Here is a 21986-nt window from a genome sequence, read left to right on the forward strand (position 1 = left end):
TGTCACCTATGTGACTTTTCAGATCCTTTATGCATAGGAATATTTTGTAATGTTGTTTTGAGACAGGGCTATTACATTGATCCAGGGTAGATCTCCCAAGAGCTGGAACTAACTACAAGCATATGCAATCATGGTTGGCCTATTTTGCAACTTTTTGAGCTCAGGCTGCTCTCAAACTATCAGGCTCAAGTAATCTTTTGGCCTGTCCCCTAAGCAGCTGAACTAGTTATACCACATCTAACACTTCAACACAACTCATATTGTGACTTCATGCTGCATATTACAACTGATATTTTTAGTACTACATATGTAATTTATAAATACATTCCAACTTTCACATCTTTTAGATACCAGTTTATACGAATAGTATAACTAGGTCTCTTGCTGGATTTAAAGTTTAGTAAATATACCTATTCTCTTTCTTTCACTAGGATTCTACTGGTGTTCTACAGTCCCCTCAACCTCAAACCCATACACTCCTTTCTTTTGTGATGTGCTGGTCACCAAATCTAGGGTCTTCCATATCCTCTGCAAGCATGCTACTATATTAGCTGACTATATTGAGACAGTTATGAGAAAGTTTCAACTTTATTGTTCAGGTTGGCCTTTCGCTTACAGCAATCCTCCTGCCCCAGCTCTTAGTACTTCAATAATATATGTGAGCAACCGTACAAAGCTAGAACTAGCTCTTGTGGACCCAACAATTTTTCCTTCCATTCTAAAGTTCAGCGCCCCTCCTCCCCTTTTAAATAAGGTTTTTATCTTTTTGCTCAAGGCAGATGTGATGTACTCTTACTACACTTGGCTCAACCTAGATGGCTCTTTTTCTTATTAAATGCAACTCCTATCCAACTTTAGATTGCTACTCAAGGCCATTAGAGAATCTACAAGGCTGCCTGGTCTACTCAGAGACACTGCATGTGTCAGAGAGGTGACTGCTTCCTCCCAGACAAACGTTCTGAGATAGGGACAATGCACCTACCTGTCTTCTTAGTTGTCAGAGCAAGGTTAGATACAAGACAGCTAATACTGAATAGGAAGTGGCTGCCAGCCAACTTATCAGGCCCATAGGATCAAGGTGAGTATATCTCTTGCTTTCCAACACCTAATATGAGATGTCAATAGGAAAAAAAAAGCCATAGTGCCCCAATAAATAAGAAAAACAACACAAAGAAAGTACTACTTGGGATTGTTTTTCTAACTAAATTTTTTATTAAATTTTTGTTCAAGGCTGGAACCATCAAAGTCTGATAAAGTGCTGGATAGAGTAAAAACCACAAGAGACTACTAGATAATCTGTGAATACTTGCAAACAAATGACAAGACAGACAAAAAAGGTGGTCTTGTGGCGAGCTAGTCAAATATTTTGCTTATTAAAATTTACTAGAAAGGGACCAAAACTTTTAAGAAAATTAAACTTGAGATTATCATAAATGCTTACCAAACAAAACATTGCGTGGGTTGAGTAAACTGTTTTGATAGTAGCTGCTGCAGTGTGTTCCAAATACCCATTTTAAATAACAAAAATCCCCCAATTCCTGGTATCTGTCAGTCTTTTCTCTGGGGAAACTGACTGAAGGAAGTTCTATACCAGAAGTGGAGGTGGGTGGGTGATCAGGAAGGGCAGAAATGGTTTTCTGGAAAGTTCATTTGTCTAGTATGTGTATGTTTCTTTTTTCAGTTTGAAAAAAACTCCGTTGTGAAAAGTGAGTTATGAAGAGTGCTCTTTATTTGAAACCTCCACAACACAGATGCCAATCTTGTCTCGCATTGAATCATTAGCTGTGCACATCAACACATTCCAAGCACAAATTAAGAAATGCAAACAGAACAAAAAAATATATATATATATAATTTTTCCCCTATCCAAAGGTTTCAAGTCTCAATGCAGCAAATCCTTCTGAACACAGAATCTGAGGAGCACACTGTTCATTTGGGACAAACAGGTCCCTGCAAAGGCTACTGCCTTCTTAACACATGGGGTGGGGATCATGGACGGCATGGAAAAGGGAGAGGCAAGGAAAGGGGAGACAAAAGAGAATGAGAAGCGAACAGGTATGCACTAGGGAAGATGGGCAGCTGGGACACAAACGGTGAGTTGGTGAATTTCATTTATTGGATTTTGACATTTTCTTTCTGGATCTTTTAAATCCACCCCCCTCCCCAGGTCCAACAATGGTAGAAAAACCCCACAGAAGTAGGCAGGGCCTTATTTATTAGGCCAGCCCAAAGCCTTCAGAGCATTCCTGGATGGCCAATAGTAGCATGTGGCGGAGCTTCTCAAAGCTCTCATAGGCAGGCAGGTCCAGTTGATTAAAACTAGAATGAAGAAAGATTAAATTCATGAGAAAAGAACAATGAAACCTTCTGCTCCTTTCTGAGCCAGAGCTCATCTACCCACTGCTTCTTGCTGACTCTTCCACTTTTTCTCCAACCTGCTAATCTGGCCTCAATACTAGCAACATAAATCGGCTCTTACTATAACTTATGCACCATGGCCTTAACCTATAGGATAAAGTTTAATGTACTGGAGAAGAGATAGCTGGCAGTCACATATATAGTGAGTTGGTAAATTTAATCTATCCCTTAAGGCTTCACTTTAAAACAAGATTATTTTATGTATATTAATTTGCCTGTCTGTCTGTCTGTATGTGCACCTTACTGTGTGCTTGTTGATGTCAGAAGGCATCAGAGCACTGAGAACTACAGTTATAAATGGTTGTGAGCCATCATGTGGGTGCAGAGAACTGAATCTGAATCTTCTGCAAAAGCAGTATGTATCTTACCTGCTAATCCAGCCCCTCATCTAGTTTTTAGCTTTTTCTATTATTTTTTGAGACCTGGTCTTGTGTATCCCAAGCTGGTCTCAAACTCTGATTGTCCTACCTCCTAGATAATTTATGTGGTGTGAGGAACGGAATCATGGTATTGAGTTGGAAAAGTACTTTTAACCAACTGAACTACATACATTTCCAATCATGACATTTCCTAAGAAATAATTGCCTTTAAGGAGGTATCTTGGTTCACTAGTGATGTATATGCATGGGTATATGCATGTTAGTGGAGGTACCTATAAAATCCAGAAGAGGAGGAGGTCATTATTAACCTTGCAGGTGGGAGTTACAATGGTCGCAAACTGACCTCTCCATAGGTGCTGAGAACTAAATTCTGTTTCTGTGAGTAGGAAGGAGCAAAGCTTTGGAACACACCATGATTCCCTTAAGTGCTATTTGCAAATGTGTTTCCAGCCACCACTCTTGTGTTTAGCCTATCTGCTCACCTCAACTTCCTCCATAGACCTAACAAACTGAGGTTTATAAAGTTGTAGACTAGGCCATACTTGTGCTCCCAATCTTGGGTAGGTGTCTAGCAGTTATCAAGTGTACAACCTCAATAAAATCACTGAAAAGGAGAAACTTTTAAGTTGTTTTCTTACCACGTGTGAGCTGAAGGCAGGCGATCTGTGGATCTGTCATCTCGATGAATCTGAAACTTCTGAATGCCATTCATACCTTCAAGGGCAGCAAATCCTTGCAGGGGTACCTTGGAAGTACCTGTGACAAACTGGAGGAACTTGGCACGGTCTGCTTGGTCAAAGGAACGCAATGCTCTCCAAAACCACTGGATCTGTAAGAAGAGACACACAAAAAGCCAATGTTATAAAGAGAGCTTGTAAAGAAGTTTAAGGAAATGGCAATGGACTTGAAATATTTTGTTCTTTCACAGGATAGGTGAGAACATCAGCTCCAGAAGAACAAAAAGAGGCATAGGTATACTGTTATCCATAAACCAGCACTGATAAGTGTTTCATACTTCTCAGAGTATGGGGACACCTCTGCTCACCTGAATAGAGTTGGATTGGTACTTGTGGTACTCAGTGTTAGATTTTAGATCATCAATGTCGATGGTAGGCAGCCCTGATATGAGCAGCTCTAATTCCTGCTCAGTAAAGATGGATATGAGGCGCTTTGGAATGATTTCATAGAAGCCCTCCAAGAAGGCTGCCAGCTGTTTGCGGATGGCTCCTGGTTTAAAAAAAAAAAAAAAAAAAGTGACATGGAATCAGAACTCATACAACTGAACAGAGTTAATACAGCCTCAGTTTTGACACCTGTACTGGCTAGTTTTGTGTCAAGTTGACACAGCTGGAGTTGTCACAGAGAAAGAAGCTTCAGTTGAGGAAATGCCTCCATGAGATCCAGCTGTAAGGCATTTTCTCAATTAGTGATCAAGGGGGAAAGGCCCCTTGTGGGTGGGACCATCCCTGGGCTGGTAGTCTTGGTTCTATAAGAGAGCAGGCTGAGCAAGCCAGGGGAGGCAAGCCAGTAAAGAACATCCCTCCATGGCCTCTGCATCAGCTCCTGCTCCCTGACCTGTCTGAGTTCCAGTCCTGACTTCCTTGGTGATGAACAGCAGTATGGAAGTGTAAGCTGAATAAACCCTTTCCTCCCCAACTTGCTTCTTGGTCATGATGTTTGTGCAGGAATAGAAACCCTAAGACAACACCTTATACTGACATATCTGCCTGCCTTACCTAGCACTGTTTCTAGGCCCTTATATTATAGTAGATGGAGTTAAGTACTTTGGTGCAAGGTATTTGTGGCCATGTCATAGGAAATAAGAACAAAAAATGTGAAATAAAAGGCTGACCTCTTTCCTTGAACAAGCAGAGGTCTATCTAAAGGGCACTTCTCCTACCTGTCATTCTCATCTGGCAAACCAGGTGTACATATTCCTTCTTGTTCTCCTCTGTTACCAAGATGTTGGCTCCATTGGGTTTGAGGTCACGAACTTCACATACTCCAAATTCTTGAACCTACAACATCCAATATACCAATCATACACATCAGGTTTGGTCTGGGCTACAAGTAACACAGAGGTGCAAAAACACATCCTAACTCCTTGCCATGTTCCAGAGAGAAAAAGCTGAATGATGGAATGAAGGAAATTAATCTTTGGCCCTAAAACAAGTTAGAAAAGGGTAATTCTAATTTTGTTTCTATAATGAATTGTCCTTGGGACTGAATTATGCACTGGAACAGTGTATGTATGGGCATGGGCAGAGTTCAAAGAGTGTCTTCCCCTATCATGTTCTACCTTTCTTTGAGTGTTTCTCAATGAACTCTAAGCTGATTTGGCTAATTTGTTCCACCTGTCTTTGTACCTCCAGCTCTTGAGTTACAGATGCATGCTACTATGTCTAGCCTGGAACATTTTCCCCTTACATTTAGTTTGAGTGTGTGTGTGTGTGTGTGTGTGTGTGTGTGTGTGTGTGTGTGTGTGTGTGTGTGTGTGTGTGTGTGTGTGTGTGTGTGTATCAGAGGATATTTGCAGGAGTCAGTTCTCTCCTTCCACCACACTGAGCCCTGGGATTGAACTCAAAGTATCAGGCTTACCTGCTAAACTATCTTACTGGCTCTGAAAATTTTATTGAAAATAAAAAATTAGGGCTAGAAATATATAGTTCAGTATTAAAAGTGCAAACTGCTCACTTTTCCAGATGGCTCAAGTTTGGTTCTCAGCACTCACATTTGGTGGTTCAGAGCCCTGTAACTCCATGGGACCCAATGCTCACTTCTGGTTTGTATATACCTGAACACATGGGCATATACATAAATAAAACTATTTCATGTGTGTATGAATGTAAGTTTATGTGATAATATGCACACGTAAAAAAGCCAGAGGATAATGTTGTCTGTATGTTCTGCACTATTATTCCCTAGACAAGGTCTCTCCCTAGAATTAAACTGGCAGCCAGCCTATCTCCAGTGATCCTCTTTTGTGTTGCACTCCCCAAGCACTGTGCATTCAAAAGTTCCAAGCACTCAATCATGACCATACCTGGGTGTCAAATCTGAACTCAGACCATAAGGCTTGCAAAACAAGTGCTCTTACCCACTGAGGAGAAACTAGGAGACAGACAGCTTGGATTATTTTACCAATTCTATTTCCTGTTTGATGAAGTCAAAGTGCTTTCTCAGAACTGTTGATACAGAGTCAGTTCCAAAGTAATTCCCCCAAATTTATCTCCCAACTTACCTCAGTGCTGAAGGTGAGGTCATAGCCTAATGTAGAGACATCATTTTCAAGCAGATAAACTAGGCCCTGGTAGAAGTGGTAATCTTCACTCTCCATATCTGTATACCTAGAAAAATGCAATTAGATAGGGTCATGGCTTGAGGAACAGAAATAAAAGGGGGATAAAGATAAGAGTCATAGGGCTAAAGGCAGTCTAAAGGCTACCATAATCTCACCTGACAGATTTGCCCAAGATGTGTTTGTAGAAAGACCTAGTAAAGTAGCACTCCAGGAGGCGGTTGTCGTATACAGCTTTGGCTACAATTCGTCCAACAAACTTGAAGTAGCTGAGGTGGTTGGGGTTACAGTGGGAAGATGGATTGATCGTGTAGGTGACCCGGTCACCAGGTGAGGTACGGAACAAGGCATACATAGGGTTGAACATCTCTCGAGAGATGATCATGTACCACTCTCGCAGGAGCCCCCCAGCATCCTGCCCTTCTTCTCCTTCAAACACTATATACCTGCATAAGAGAGCAGAAATAAGAGAGCTGTGCAGAAAGCCAGGACAGATCTGATCATTCATGTAGCATCATGTAAGCAAGAAAGATTCTGTGAATCTGACTTTGGAGAGTCCATTGTTAGATGAAGAAGTAAACAGAGTACCAGGAGAGCTCTTGAAAAACAGACCATGATTTTAATCTGTCTCATTAGCTACAGTGATACTTATGGCTACAAGCTATCAATTTCTTCCAGGTGGCTTCACCAGTGAACAATTACTGACTGGGGGGTGGGGTGGGGGGTGGCACTCAAGCACATGGTGCCTCCCAAACCCAGGGTTACCAATCTGCTTTGCAGGCAAATTTCTATTACTAGCCTAATAATATATTAACCTTGCACTGCAAAGGCATTAAAGACATCCTTGTCTGCCTAAAACTTGGTGACTAAGTCAGCAGTCCAAGTCCAAATGCAGGAAGCTCAATTAACATATCTAAGCCAGAATGCTACTGGGAGTTTTGTAACCACTTCCCCTAAACTTGAGGCCAGATTAGGTCACTGCTACCATATAGCATATAGGCCCTGAATCATCTTAGCTGTTTTTCTCTCCTGAGTTCTTACAATCGATTCTTCATTTCTTCAGGAGATTTGCGATGCAGCTCACGGTAGGAGTCTTCAAATACATGGTCACGACGGACATGCACTGCCATATCTTCTTTCCGGAGCCCTTCGTCCAAACGTTCCAGCTCTTGGCGGAAATATCTTAGGGTGTAGAAAAGGAAAGGAAGTAGGATTGGGGGTGGTAAAGCAAACTTATATCTGTCTGTTCAGAAGGAAAACTCAGAGTGACATGCTCCCTTTGATCTTTTAACGCCCCCCACACCCAGAAAGTCGATAGCAGCTGGGCTAGATCACTTATGAATTCAAAATTTTCCTATTTCTAATGAATGAGACAGGCAATTAGATTTCTGCAACAATCAAGAAAGCACATTTATCTGTATAAGGAGGAGTAGAGATGACAAGGAAGGAGTCTTGAACCTCATTTTGACTATATTACCGCTGCTATGACTCTAAAGGCTGAGAGGGGACTTTAGAAATGTAGTACCACCAAGAAACCCTTATAACCCTAGGAACAACTATAGCTTTTTTCCCCTGGAAGGTGACACAGGTATCTTTTATATAGTTCTTCACTCCAATACATCCCAGGGTACATACTTGCGCTTGACATCAAAGTCGAGGACACGGATGTAATCTACCAAGACAGCAAAAGGCCCATCAGCAAGATGGGTGGTAGACTGCCGTAGTATCTGGTTTAACACAGTGCGGTGAGTCTCTGAGAGAAAAGATGACAGCAGGAATCAGCATATTATAGGTCCTACGAAACTACAAAACAGTCTACTAGCAACCAACTTGGTTTTATTTGTTTTAGGGGCCTAAATCAGGAAATAGCTAAAGGCAAGGGCCACTCCTAAGGGATGAATGCGCCTAGCTTTACAATAAAACCCAAATCCTTTGGAATGCAAGGAATATAAGAAGTTCTACAGCAGAACTCTCCTGTAATTAACTAGGTCTATTTTTTTTTTTTTTTTGCAAAGTGTGTGTTGGGTGTTAGTATGCAAGCATGTTTGCCAACTCTCTCATTTTGCTTAATCAGACAGGGATAAAATCTATGGGTCTAAGAGTTCCATGTACCTGCAAAGCGAAGGAACTTCTGTGTGTCAGGGGGCAGGCTTGAGGAAATGTGCATAGATGAGGGCTCCCTGGAGAAGAATGGGTCAAGGGAAGATGGAGTGGCTGGGGTTAAGGGGGCGGGGGAGAGTGGAGGAGGTTCATCCTTGATGTGTGCCAGCTGGCTCTCACGGGTATCTCGGACAGGAGGCTTGCTCTCCCGCTCTGTGGCATGGACCAAAAAGAAGGCCTCGACAGCAGGCTGTAGCACTGGAGGATAGCAATGATAGCAAAATGACACTTTACAAAGTTTAACATATAAACACGCCCACCTTCCCATAACCACATCACAAATATAAAACATAGAATAATTTAAACTTGCAGGGTAATACAAATAAAAAGAGGAAGTCAGAAAAGCAAAACAGGCAATCAATTATAAAGACAAATCACAAGTACCAGAGTTAACTAAGAGAGGGCAATTCTTTTGAATTCTTGTTACAGACACACAAAGGGAGTTCAACAAACTTAGACTGAAGCAAGATAATTAATCACCACCACCATTACCAGACAGAGAATGTCCAAGAGCAGACCAAGGGGCTGGGAATCTGTAACCTCAGAGAGCAACTCACCTAATACTGCATGCTGGTCATGAGACTCCTCCAGTTCTTTTAAACATTCCCCTAGCATGTCCCACAGTTCATCTAGGCTCAGTTGCTCACTGAGCAGGGGTAACTCAGGTGGTTTCTCCTCTTTCTCCTTCTCTCCCTGTGGTGTTCCATCTGAGACTACTAGATACACAAAGGACAGTCAAAAACTTGCAGAGTGTCTCTCTTACTTGAGAGTTTTTCCCAGACCAAAAGCACAGGACACTAGACAGTCTGGGCTCACTGGCCAATGAGTATTAATCATTGAACAACATCTAGAAGGTAAATTAAATAACAAATTTGACTCCTCAAATAATACAAATAAAAAGAGGAAGTCAGAAAAGCAAAACAGGCAATCAATTATAAAGACAAATCACAAGTACCAGAGTTAACTAAGAGAGGGCAATTCTTTCTCTCTTTTTCAAGTTTTCAAAGGCCATATATTGTATAGTCTTGTCATTGCCTCCTTAGCTGCAAAGGAACCTCTTATGTTAAGGGCAATGTGCTACAATGGAACTTTGGAAAGTTGTCTTCCAGTACAATTATGTTTTAGAAATTATGTTCATTAAATTCTGATAAATTCTGCCTTTGTAATCATAATCAATCAGGTTGCCTTCTCCATACTTTGTTTTTTAGAGATAAGGCTAGGATACATACATACATACATACATACATACATATATGTGTACACACACACACACACACACACACACACACACACACACACAGGGTTTCTCTGTATAGTCCTAGCTGTCCTGGAACTCACTTTGTAGACCAGGCTGGCCTCGAACTCAGAAATCCGCCTGCCTCTGCCTCCCAAGTGTTGGAATTAAAGGCGTGCACCACCATGCCCAGCGCCAAAATAGATATTTTGATTCAATAATTTTAAATAAAAGTCTCATGCCTCTTAAAGCCCTTAAGAAGCCTTAGTGCAAGATGAACACCCCCCTCCTCCATGGTTGGTATTTTTTTTCCTTCCTCTCTGGAAGTTTATTCACAACTGCTTAATAGCCAAGTAGCAAGACTAGTTGAATCTTTTAAGTAATAGAGGAGCAACACCAGAACCCCATAATATCCCTGTTTTGCTTAGGCTTCTTCCTGACCTTCACTTTCATCCTCTAACCAAATCCTAACTATTCTTCAAGGCTCTGTTAGCCCTAGGTTTGCGTTCTGGCTGTTACACGTGGAGATCGTGTGACCTTGGGTAAAAAATGGATACAGAACATGGGAGTAATATTTACCTCCCAAAGTCCAGATAATTCAATAAAGCATTTCAAAACTGGATGTCCTATGAGAACACTATTTTAAAGTAATATGTTTAAAGGGCACCAAAAATATTCTGTATGCAACTTATTGAAAAATGCCATATTTACTATGTGCCAGGTACTTGGTTAAGTATTACACACATATTAATTTAATTTTAACAACTGTGCATATTCCTATTTTAACTAAAAAATATTTTTAAATTGTGTATATATGCACAAAGATCAATCTTAGATATTATTCCCCTAGGTTTTCAACCTTCCTAATGCTGCAACTCTCTAATATAGTTAGTTCCTCATGTTGTGGTGTCCCCAACCTTAAATTTTGTTGCTATTTTACAGTTGTAATTTTGCTATTGTTATGAATCATAATATAAGTATCTGTGTTTTTGGATGGTCTTAGGAGAACCCTATGAAAGGAGTCATTTGACCCTCAAAGTGGTCTCGACCCATATATTGAGTACTGCTCTAGGATCTACCTGTCTTTCACTAACCTGGAGCTCACTGAATAGGGTAGGCCAGTTGGTCAGCAAGCTCAAACCTAAGCCCATCTTGGCTTTCTTTAGTACTGGGATTATAAGAGTGTGTGTTACCATGTTGGGTGTTCATGACCTAGGATTGAAATCATCCCCCATGGGAAGCACTTTGCCTACATTGGACACTGGGCTGTTTCCCATCCAAAATAGTACTGCTTATGCCTTGTAACTCAGAGCTAGCAAATGGGGGAGCCAAGACTTGAACATGCCCCCGCCCCACACACAAAATATACTGCAATTTTTCTTTCTTTCTTCTTCTTTTTTTTTTTTTTTTTGAGACAGGGTCTCAGTTTGTACCTCTGGCTGCCCAGAAACTTCCTATGTAGACCCAAGCTAGTAGTCTTGAACTTAGATATGCATACTTTTGCCTCCAAAATACTAGAATTAAAGACATGTGCCACCATGTATGGCTCCCTTTTTTCTTTTTACATTAACATTTTCCCCACTTATTAAAAAAAAAAAAACAACTTTTATGTATATACGTATGGGTGTGTGTATGCCCTTGCATGTGTGGAAACTAGAAGACAAATTTGAAGGAGTTAATTTCTTTTTCCTCCTGCCATATAAGTACCAGGGGTAGCTGGGCGGTGGTGGCACACACCTTTATAAAATCCCAGCACTTGGGAGGCAGAAGCAGGCGGATTTCTGAGTTCGAGGCCAGCCTGGTTTACAGAGTGAGTTCCAGGACAGCTAGGGCTATACAGAGAAACCCTGTCTCCAAAAAAACCCCCAAAAACCAAACAAACAAAAAAGGTACCAGGGGTCAAACTTGGTAATGGCTCTGTAGCAAGTACCCTTACCTGCTAAGCCAGCTCATTCATTTCCTTTCAAGATAGAGTTTCACTATGTTTAACTGTAGGCTTAGTATATGAGCAGCTCAATCTTGCCTCAGCTTTATGTTATTTATTTAGCACAAACACATAGGGTACATGTTGGAGTAAAACTGTGGTCGTTAGCACTCTGCTTTGACTATGTGGGTTCTGGGGCTCAAATTCAGGTTGTCAAGGCTTGGTGACAAGTACAAATACCCTTTACTCACTGACTCATCTCGCCAGGCACTAAACTACTACTTTAAAGACAGGTTCTTCCTATGTTGTCTGGGCTGATGTTACATTTATAATCTTGTGAATATTTATAGATCCATTAGAACTTTTTAATTTTTAAAACAAGCAACAGTAGTACTGACCAATGGACTGAGTATCTTGAGCACTGGGAGATGGCTGGTCCACATCCATGGGCGATTCCTCTCTCCGGACAGATGTCTCTGACTGGTTAGAAGACTCCGACTGGATAAAAGGAGAAAAGGTCACATAAAAGGTGCAACTCTGCTTTTCTCCGGAACTAGAGGTTGGCCCCTGAAAGTCTCACACTTTGAGCTTAGAAGATACTTTCTCCTATCTCCTATCTTATCCAAGTATATAGCTCTCTAGGTCAAAAGAATGACAAGCATGCTTCTTTTTCACTATGAACCAAGAGCTCCCGGATGACTGCATTCTCTGTAAGCTGCTCCCATGTAATTCTCACTCAGATCCCACTCTACCCTTACACTGGTGCTCTGAATATAGACAAAAATTGTAGGTTTTCTGGACCAGGTTCTGTTTGTATACATACTTGTAGGCAGAAAGTATGCTTCCTGCTATTACTATTTGTTCAAACTGAACTCAGTATAATCTTCCATAAGTGGGGTATTTAAGCTATGTCTTTATCAGGTAGGACAGGAGACTGGGCAGAAAAAAAAATACCCCAGAATAGCAGCTCTTTATTTTCTCTTTTTAGTGCTGCTGGAGTCATTCCCCCCAAATCCTGTACTATGTCCAGTGTGATCAGTAATATACTATATTTTTTGAGACAGGGTTTCTCTGGTCCTGGAACTCACTATGTAGACCAAATTGGCCTTGAAGTCACAGAGATCCCCCTTGCCTCTGTCCCAAGTGCTGAAATTAAAGGATAGGGTGGAACAGTGGCCATAGATAATGTATACTAAGCTCAGGGGACTTTGGAGTTGTCTCTACATTATTTCACAACACTAAATTTTTTTTAACCCTATATCCCTTCAGAACCCAGGCATGGAGCATAAGACAATTTGCAAAACACTGCTAACTGGATAGCTGGGAATGAGGTATGATGGCCAAGCTTTATATTCAACCAGATTTCAATCAATACAAACCAGTAAAACAATCAATGAATAGCAAGAGAAATACCAACAGAAAGTAACTTTGTTGTCTAGAGGCATTCATTTAGCAAACGTAATGCAAAAGCATACAAGGTATGGGCAATGAACCCCCACTGATGACATGGTGCAGGAAGGAGGGTAGAGAAATGAATGAGGGGCCACAGGCATCATGCTAACCGTTGCTGCTTGTTGCTGTCTCCGCGCCCTTTGACCCTCACGTACCATTTGTATAATGGCATCAGCCTCAGCCTCCAGCTGCCGAACAGCTGCCTGGATGCTGCTAGCTGAGCCTAAACCGGAGGAACCTGGGAGAAAGAGGGAAAGGGGAAAGGCATGATATAAAATGTAGGAAGTGGGAATGCCCAAAATTCTTTTCTTCTTTCATGGATGCCATAGGGCATCTTGTTGAATTTGAGTTTTAGTTTAGGCAGTTTTGTATCCTCACAATCAAGTCCCAGGGTAGAGAAGAGCAGGGGATTGCCAGACAAATGGATGGTGGCATGTAGAGCGTTCTATGGGACAGAAGCCAATGTATGAGGACATGGCTAATATTTTAGTTAGGAGTGTTTAAGGAGGCAGAAAGCACATTCCTAAGTTTTTCTCAGAGAAATGCTGGTCTTTCCATTTCTTTGCCAGATTTCAATTACCCCTCAATTGTAACTTGATCTATTCATTCTCAGGTAGATGACTGAATGGGTTATACAATACAGCCATCAACATTTGATAAAAAGGGGGGTGGTGGTGCTTTTTTGGAAAGGTCAAATAGAAACAAAACAGTACATTTTAGCCCAGCTTCTCCAGGGACTCTGGACCCACCCCCAGCCCCAGTAGCAGCAGCATCACCATCACCACCACCACCACCCTCAATTAGACACTCTAGCTTTATACCTAGCCTGCCTGTCTGCTTGGCTTTCTTGTTAGCTCGTCGTGTGTCATCCCGCAGCTGGATGATGACCTGTAGTACCCTCAAGAAGAACTTCTGGGTAGATGTCTTGGATGTCAACATGGACATAGAAGGCAGTTGGAGTTCCCGGCCACCCAAGGGTCGCTTCTGAGATGCCACAATTACCACATTTTCAGCCATGTCAAACCTGTACAGTGTAGAGGTGGCTTATGTATATTGACATCAAAGTATAAATACTCAGAGCAAGGAGGGATTCTGGTATTAACTAGAGAAAATAACCTTAAAGATAGCATTAGCCATTGGAGAAGTTTTTAAAAACACCAGGTCAAGTATGTTATAGAACAAATAGAAAAAACACAGAAGAGGAAAATCAGCCAAAGCCACTTTTCAAATGTTCCAGATTCTAGCCCACACCCACCTGCTCTGCATTTTGCCTTTCAGTTTGGTGGTCTGTGGTTGCTCCTCAGGTAGGCCATCAGGAGAGAGGGTCTCACATTGGGCTCGCCGCTGCTGTTCCAGATTGTATTCCCGTAGTTCAGCGAGTAGGGTACCTGGGGTAGGCAGAGGATTCATGTGGTCAGAAATTTCCTTAAAGCAGAAAGCTGAACTTTACCAGGACATTTTTGCAGGAAATATAAGTGAACAGAAATTTTTGCTATTTGGTTTATTGTTTCTTCTAAGGACCAACCACTTGGGGGACTACCAATTCATTGGACTGTCTTACTGAATCTACACAAAAAGCAGTTTGGTATACAGAATAAAAAGGACCTTTTCTGGAGACATATCATGATCTATGTTCTATCTATGCTCTTAAACCTACTCAGGTGGCTGGGCGTGGTAGCACACGCCTTTAATCCCAGCACTTGGGAGGCAGAGGCAGGTTGATTTCTGAGTTCGAGGCCAGCCTAGTCTACAAAGTGAGTTGCAGGACAGCCCGGTCTACACAGAAAAATAAAAAAACAAACAAACAAACAAACAACCCCCCCCCCAAAAAAAACCAAAAACAAACAAAACCCAAACCTACTCAGGTTTTTGTGGTATTCTTATTCTCCCTCAAAGGATGCTATCTATAGAACTATGAGATAATCATGTATCACCCATGGACAATTTTCAAGTGCTAGAACTTTTGCATCATCAAAACTATACAAAGGAGGCCATTATTGTGAGTATAACTCCTGAACCTGATCATAGTTTAGGTATATCTGTAAGATGAAAAAAAGCTGTTATTGCAACTTCATCATGGGGCTCTTATAGACACTAATTATTAGGGAGAAAAAAAGTAGGTCTTTTTGTTCTCATGAATAATATTCCCCTACTCCTTCACTAAGCACAGATGACCAGCTATATAGCAGTTGCTGGTGATGAGAAAGTCAGACAACCTTGTTCTCAAACAATCCACAGATGAAAACAAGAACTGAGCTTTAGGAGCATGGTCTAATTCAGTGTGTCTCTGTGTGTTTTATAAGAAGACAGAATAGAGTAATATTATTATTACCTATCTGTTTACAGAGGGTATAACCCAGATGGCGGGCTCCATTTAGTAGCAGCTTAAGAACAGTGTCCCGGGTACCAGAGTCCCCACGAGAGAGCTGCAGTAACACATTGGCTGCATCTTCCAAGCCTTCTTCAGAACAAGAGTGGGATGTCAACACCTAGGTAAAATATAGGAGAGGTAATAAAAGCCCTAACCTGAGAACTGAAATGTCTACCCCTTTCCTTCCATTTTAGAAGAGCTTAGACTCACCTCCACAGAGAGCTGTAGCTGGTTTTCAGTGAGGCCGGAGGACACCATTTTGAAGTCTATACCACTGCCTCCTTCACCAACCTTTGCTGGAGATTTGCTGCCTTTAGTAGTAGAAGCTTCAAGGAAACAGAACACATTAAAGCTCTGTGACTGTCATAAACCTGGAAGTGCTGCACTGTACAGGGCTTCAAAATGGCAAACCAGAGAAAATGACAACCTACCTATCAAGGCCAAATCTTTTTGGTGTGCTGAGAATTGAACTTAGGATGTTATACATACCATGGAAGCATTCTACCACTGGGCTCTATATTCTTAGCTATGCCTTGTAAGGTTACCAAAAGTCCTAAGTATTTCTCTAAATTGTTCTCTAGCACATCCCACAATTTATTCTTTAAAACCTATACATGCACTGGGCAGTGGTGGCGCATGCCTTTAATCCCAGCACTCGGGAGGCAGAGGCAGGCAGATTTCAGAGTTCGAGGCCAGCCTGGTCTACAGAGTGAGTTCCAGGACAGCCAGGGCTACACAGAGAAACCCTGTCTCGAAAAACAAAACAAAACAAAACAAAGCCAAAAGCCCAAACTAACTAACCAACTTATACCTGCAGAGAATCCTTAACTCATCTGCTACCTGGCTTATTTTCTCTTCTTCCTGAGATGATCTGTTATCTTAAATCACACTGCATTCATTCAGTCTATTATTGTATAGTCTAGAAATCTTAGGATTTAACTCCACCACTTTTGGTAGAGCCAGAGGTTTGGCTTTATACAAATGTACAGGTGCATACACCATACACATGGAAGGTGGTGGTGTGGGAGGGGAATGAAGAGAAAACAGGCTAAGAATAAACACATCCTGTTCTCACAATAATTATCATTTAGAGAAGACTATCTGGATTGGGAAGTGAGAGTTAAGATGGGAGCCATAGCACATACCCCATAGCTCTGACTTTAAACACTTACTTGAAACAGTAGTGGTAGCAGTTGTGGGGGTAGTCACTGTGGTAGAAGCAGCTACAGTAATGGTGGAAATAGCTGTGGCAGCAACCAGAGCTGGAGCAGAAGTGACAGGGGTAGTTGCAGCTAGGGGTGTGGGCGTGGGGGCATTGGCAGTAGTGGTGGTGGTGGTAGTAGTAGATGTGTTTGAGGTGGCAGCAGTGGAGGAACCACTGTTGCTGGAGTTAGTTTGCACTTCTGATACTTTGTTTTCTGGGAGAGCAATTGAGATGAGAGAGAGGAGTCTCAAGAGTTTCTCAGTTAAGAGAGAACTCCGGCGGATGACTGGATGTGACAACATGTTCATGAGCTGCCCCAGTGGAGAGGCTTCAAGGCTGTGTGGGGAAGTTTCCCCTTCACCACCAGAGCTCACTGGTACTGACTTCACGGAGTTCTTGCCTTTTCGGCTAACATTCATGTTGTCCAGTTTTACCAATAAGTCCCAGAAGTCTGTACAGATGCCACTGCTGGAGGACTGTGAGGAGCATGGGCTGCAGGCCTGCTTACTGCCCCGTTCCCGATCACTCTCACAGTTTGTTTCTTTGGTCCGCTGCTGTGTAAAGTGGCTGGGAAACACCTGCAGGGAAAAGAATAGGTTCGATCTAAGGAGTCTCTGTAAAGGATAAGCCTGACAGGAAAAGACAATTGCTTCTCAGACTATTCCTTTTCTTTAACAACTCTGATAATACAAGACAGATGGATTATATGACCTCTATCCAGTAGATGGTGAAGCAGCCTAAAGAAATAAGGACTTGGAAGCAAGACAAAATTAGAAATCTTTCTAAATCTTTTGTCTCTCTGCACTTAATGAAACAAGGAGAACAACACAAAGTTGTTGGTATTAAATTTTGCCTGGTCCCTAGTACAGGTGGGCCCCCAGTACATAGTAGCACTGTTTATTATTCAAAAAATACTGGGCTTGTCACTTTCTAGTCAAATGACAAAGCCATTAAAGTGTTCTGAATCTCAGCTTCTTTATCTGTAAAACAAGAATCATAGAGTGTAAACAGTTGTTTCGATGACCAAGATAGTACATTAAAAATTGTAAAGAACAGAGATAAAACTCCACGAAGTTATTTATTGGACAATTTCACAGAAACAGCAAATGCACAATATAAAATAAATCAACAAAGAGATCTGTTAGCCCTTTACTGTCCAGATCTCACCCAAGGTGTTGATGCCCAGAAAGCCCTGGGGTCAAGGATTCCTTCAAGCTCCTTACCTTGGCCAACTGAATGAGTGTATCCAAAACATGTCTGCAGACAACAGGAGCAGCCTGGGGGTGGATGTGGACAGTGGAACCACTGCTTGCATGCTTCTCTGTATGTTTACGCCCTCCAGAACGTTGAATCTGGAATATGTTAGTCCTACAGCCTAAAGCAGCATCCATTGATACTGAGAGCCAGGAGAGCTGATTGGAACTTTTGGACTCCATCTTGTGGAGCAGATCCAGGGGACGGTTCTCATGACTGCTTGATGCACAGCTCTTGCTTGATTTCTTGCCCCTTTCTTCACTTGTGGAGAGCTTGGGTGTCTCAATGCACAACTCACTCTCACTGCTGCGCTGCAAAATGGACAGGAGGCTGCGGATGACCCAGTGGCGGGTCTGGGCATGATAGCAGAGATTTCTCAGTACTCGGTGTAGACGGCTAGTATTGAGCTTTGGCTCATCCACAAAAAGTAGGACCAAGAGGCAAGACAGGGCTTCATGGTCTAGAAGGAGTCGTCCTCGGAGGCGGAGGAGTGTGTCCACATTACTGCCAGAAGGCCTGGAAACAGAGCATGGTTTCTGGGTAACACTAGCTAAAGCACTAGGATCAGTATATGAGGTACATGAGAGAAGAACGAGTGGGATAATCCCAGGAAGACTGTAAAAGAAGACAAAATAATCCACAGCAACAAGTCTATTGTGTATCTATCATATACCAGGTACTTTACAACTTCTTTCCCTGAAGGATGTTGTACAGCATTATTGAGACCGAGTGAAAAAAGCTCAAACAAATCAGATAATTTGCTCTTTATTACATGACTACTGAGAAGAGAGCAGAGATTCATATTTTTATCATTTACTAAGTGATGAAAATCTAAGGTCCATGACCCACAGCTTGTTTTTTGCCTTTTCTAGATTAAGGAGCTGCCATTCTTTTATAAGGACTGATCTCTTCTATAATTGTTTTAGAATGTTAAATCTACCGTGCTTCATCCTAGTTAGTCAACAAGTAACTCCTCCCCTATTTCTGTAGCATATCTGTTGTAGTCCTAAGGCCAAACAGGCCTTCACTTTCTATTTTGTTAAAACCATAACTAGTACCTGCTGCTAGCCTGCCTTTTTGAGCTGTGGCACTTGGAATTTAAACAGATTTTGCTTATCTACTCATTTCAAGGAAATGAGTCATCCTGGCTGCCACAAAATCTTTTAGCTTCTCTACTTACAAAATTAAGGGACTTAGAAGGTAGTATAGTGAGGTTTAAAAAAAAAGACAAGGGTACCTATTATGGCTGCTGCTACCCCCCATCTGGAAGGTGCCACCCCTCTGTACAGCAAGGCGAGTATACTGGACCCCACGGTTGCCACTCAGGCGACTGGTAAAAGCTACAAGAAAAGAAAAAGGAAACTAAATTTGGTGAAGTGAGGAGAAACTGGGTTCAAGCAACATAACAGGTAGTAAAGGAGGCTAATTAAAAAACAAGGCCAAGCAAGATATTCCAGAGCCCTCCCACTTGCCTCCCTGTGTACCTGGGCTTCGGAGAATGGCAGAGAGTGCAGAAGTACTACTGTGTCCAAAAAGACGCTCATGCATGAGCTGCCGCTGCCGGGCTTCTTGTTCTCGTCTTAGAGCTTGAGCCTCAGCTGCAATGTCAGGTGGCATCACAGCTAACACACTGTCTTCCATATCCTCTAGGACACTACGGCGCAGATCTGAGGGCAGAGTCTGAATGAAGGTCACAGGGTCCATGGGGGTGTCTGAGCTCGCATTCTGAGCCAGTTCCCGTCGCTGCTGTTCAGCTCTCTGCTGTGCTAGCACCTATAGAAGAAAAGAAATCAGTAAGAGTATAGCTCTTTTCAAGCTAAAACTGTTCTCACCATGTTCCCGCTTACATACTTCCTCTTGAATGGCTGGAGGTAGGGCAGCCAGGAACTCAGGGCTCACTTCAGTTACACCAGGGTTCCCCACTACTGCAGGAGCTGAGCTATTTGAGGAGGGAGTACTTCGGGTTGGTGGACGTATGCCCAGCTGGTTCTGTAGAACTTCCCGACGAATATCATCAGGGAGAGCAGCCAGAAAGGAGGGATCCACACCTTCAGGGAGACTGATACCTAAAGAGATTGTAAGATGTAAAGGAACTTACATCTTCATGGATGTTCAAAGGTATACTCAGAGAGAAGAAACACAAATCATGGGTTGAGAAAAATCAGCCTTTTGTGTTTCCATTGCTTGCAAAGATATGGAGAAGAGCCACAACCCATCTTCCTAAGCTTCAAATAGTTCAACAGCTCAAATAAATTAAAAAAGTTCATTAGTGGTGTACACTGTCAAGTCAACCTTTATAAAGACTTTCATGTAGATTGTGTGTGGCCACCATTATATAGTAGTCTCTTACTACAGAGACCAAGAAACAACTGACCAAAGACTGAAAACTCTGTAACTGTGAGCTAAGCTTATCGTTTCTTTTAAAAGTTGGTATTTCAGACATTTGATTCAGCAATGGAAAACTGACTAACATAGTGTCTGTCAATGAGGATTAGAGATATTAAATATAATGGTCCTATTTTAAGTAGAAAATGAGTGAGCTAAGGCTAACCTGACTTCCAAGCCTGAACTCATTCCATTACACAACACCTGCATCCTCTTATTGTTAGTCTATCTTCAACAACCCCCACCCCCGACTCACACACCTACCTGGAGGAAAGTGTTTGGAGGGTTATGTCTGTCCAAGCAATCATTATGGCACGCATGGACTTACCAGCAAGGGGATCTTCTTCTTCACTGCTTGTTGAAGGTAGTGGCTCTTCGAGAATTCCACGAGAATCTGCTCCAGAGATGGCCACAGCAGAATCTCTAGTGGAAGAACTCTCCGAGGATGCAGGGGGCGAGCTAAGGGAAAGAAATCATCCTTAGGTTGTTCTTTATACAGTTTTCCCATAAAAAGCAAGCACAAACCAAACAACAAAAACATTCCTAATACCCATCTCAGATAGAACACATCAATCACAGTGCAACAAGCATGCCTTTAACTGTGTTTAACTTGAAATAACTTCTAATACATTCCTAATCTCCTCTTGGCTGTATAGTACTTACCTGTCCTCAGGTGGCTGGTTGGATTCTCTTGATACATCAGGTCTGCCCTGCACTTCTGCCACAACTGATGGGGCATCCCCAGGAGTGGAGCTACCTGCTGTGGGCTGCTCAGAACTGCCAGCTGCTGGAGTGTCACCCACAGCCTCTTCTAACGTACAGGAAGCCAGGCTGCTGGTGTCCATGGGAGAACCTTCCAGCTGACTGCTGACAGCTGTTAATGCATCTGAATCTTCAGCTCTCTCTGGGGAAAGAGAGGCTAGAAGGAAGTAAGAGTGAGAAATTAGATGGCTACTTTGAATCAAGGTTATATAACAGGCAAAGCCTTTGGTAGGATTGTTTCCTTTTGTAACAGTTAATACAGACTTTTCACTCATCTACCACTTGATTATCTATTGCCAACTCTTCCATCTCAACTGCCCTCAAGTTCCTTAAGACTTTTCTATGTACCACACGTTTGTTCTACACATATCTACAATGTCCCTAGATATCTGAAGTAGGGATTTTGTTACTCTCATGTTTCCTGCAGGTACCAGTTACACAAACATGCTAGTGGTCCCAGTTAGTTATCTAAATAAAAAAGGCTCTTGTAATGGTTACTGTCTCGTGATGGTTATGTTGTGATCATCAACTTGACCAAATCTAATATTGCCTAGGACATGGGCCTTTGAAAACATCATTTGGGAATTAACACTGTGGGTGGTAGCACTCCCAGGGACCCTGGGCTGTTTAACTGGAGAAGGGGCACTGAGAAGCATGCATGTATTCATTGTTTTATGCATAATGATATGTGACCAGCTCCCTCAAGTTTCTGCTGTGACTCTTCCTGCTATGACAGAATATAACCTCAAACTGTGAGTAAAATAAATCCTTCTTCCCTTAAAATAACTTATCAGCAACAGGAAAAGAAATTGTGACAGTCCCTGACAAAAACAAACAAAACTGACATCTTTAAAAAAAATCTCTCCAGGCCACAGCATAGAAATTATGGTGTAGTGAAGTCAGTTTCAGTTTGCCTTGTTAAAAAAAAGTATTTTGTTGAAAGTTTTGATGCACTATTTTAAATAAGTGAGCAGTAGGTATGTAAATGATAGAAAAACTGAATGATATAGAATTTCAGTTTATGAATGAAGGTACCACCAACTCTGAAAAATTATTTTCAAAGAAGTTAAATAACAAACCTGACATGATAGTTCAGAAATGAGTATTGCGTAGATAAATTATGGCACGCCTAATACTTATCATT

At 41.9% G+C, this 21986-nt stretch overlaps 1 protein-coding gene across 24 annotated transcripts in view; it reads right to left on the bottom strand.

Moving 5' to 3' along the window:
* Positions 1-1707: 1707 nt before the first annotated feature.
* Huwe1 (HECT, UBA and WWE domain containing E3 ubiquitin protein ligase 1) overlaps positions 1708-21986 on the bottom strand; it is a 137365-nt gene continuing 117086 nt past the window's right edge. For 15 of the 24 annotated variants that reach the window (XM_029473129.2, XM_029473139.2, XM_029473120.2 and 12 more), the window contains 23 exons: positions 20744-20999; positions 20409-20539; positions 19547-19761; positions 19180-19468; positions 18933-19035; positions 17665-18211; positions 16410-17019; positions 15448-15563; positions 15199-15355; positions 14122-14254; positions 13688-13890; positions 12977-13104; positions 11813-11912; positions 8814-8972; positions 8209-8454; positions 7732-7849; positions 7138-7278; positions 6255-6542; positions 6040-6145; positions 4699-4816; positions 3844-4025; positions 3437-3627; positions 1708-2319 (listed from right to left, as the gene is read on the bottom strand). In XM_029473129.2, the coding sequence (XP_029328989.1) occupies positions 2217-2319; positions 3437-3627; positions 3844-4025; positions 4699-4816; positions 6040-6145; positions 6255-6542; positions 7138-7278; positions 7732-7849; positions 8209-8454; positions 8814-8972; positions 11813-11912; positions 12977-13104; positions 13688-13890; positions 14122-14254; positions 15199-15355; positions 15448-15563; positions 16410-17019; positions 17665-18211; positions 18933-19035; positions 19180-19468; positions 19547-19761; positions 20409-20539; positions 20744-20999 (4640 nt within the window). In that variant the 3' untranslated portion in view covers positions 1708-2216. The remainder of the gene's footprint in view (positions 2320-3436; positions 3628-3843; positions 4026-4698; positions 4817-6039; positions 6146-6254; positions 6543-7137; positions 7279-7731; positions 7850-8208; positions 8455-8813; positions 8973-11812; positions 11913-12976; positions 13105-13687; positions 13891-14121; positions 14255-15198; positions 15356-15447; positions 15564-16409; positions 17020-17664; positions 18212-18932; positions 19036-19179; positions 19469-19546; positions 19762-20408; positions 20540-20743; positions 21000-21986) is intronic. The other 9 variants (XM_085837965.1, XM_085837960.1, XM_085837962.1 and 6 more) reach the window with 3 other exon arrangements.

The sequence above is a fragment of the Mus caroli genome, unplaced genomic scaffold (genome assembly GCF_978045245.1).
Source record: "Mus caroli unplaced genomic scaffold, Mus_caroli_1 scaffold_5, whole genome shotgun sequence".
NCBI classification, from domain to species: Eukaryota; Metazoa; Chordata; class Mammalia; order Rodentia; family Muridae; genus Mus; species Mus caroli.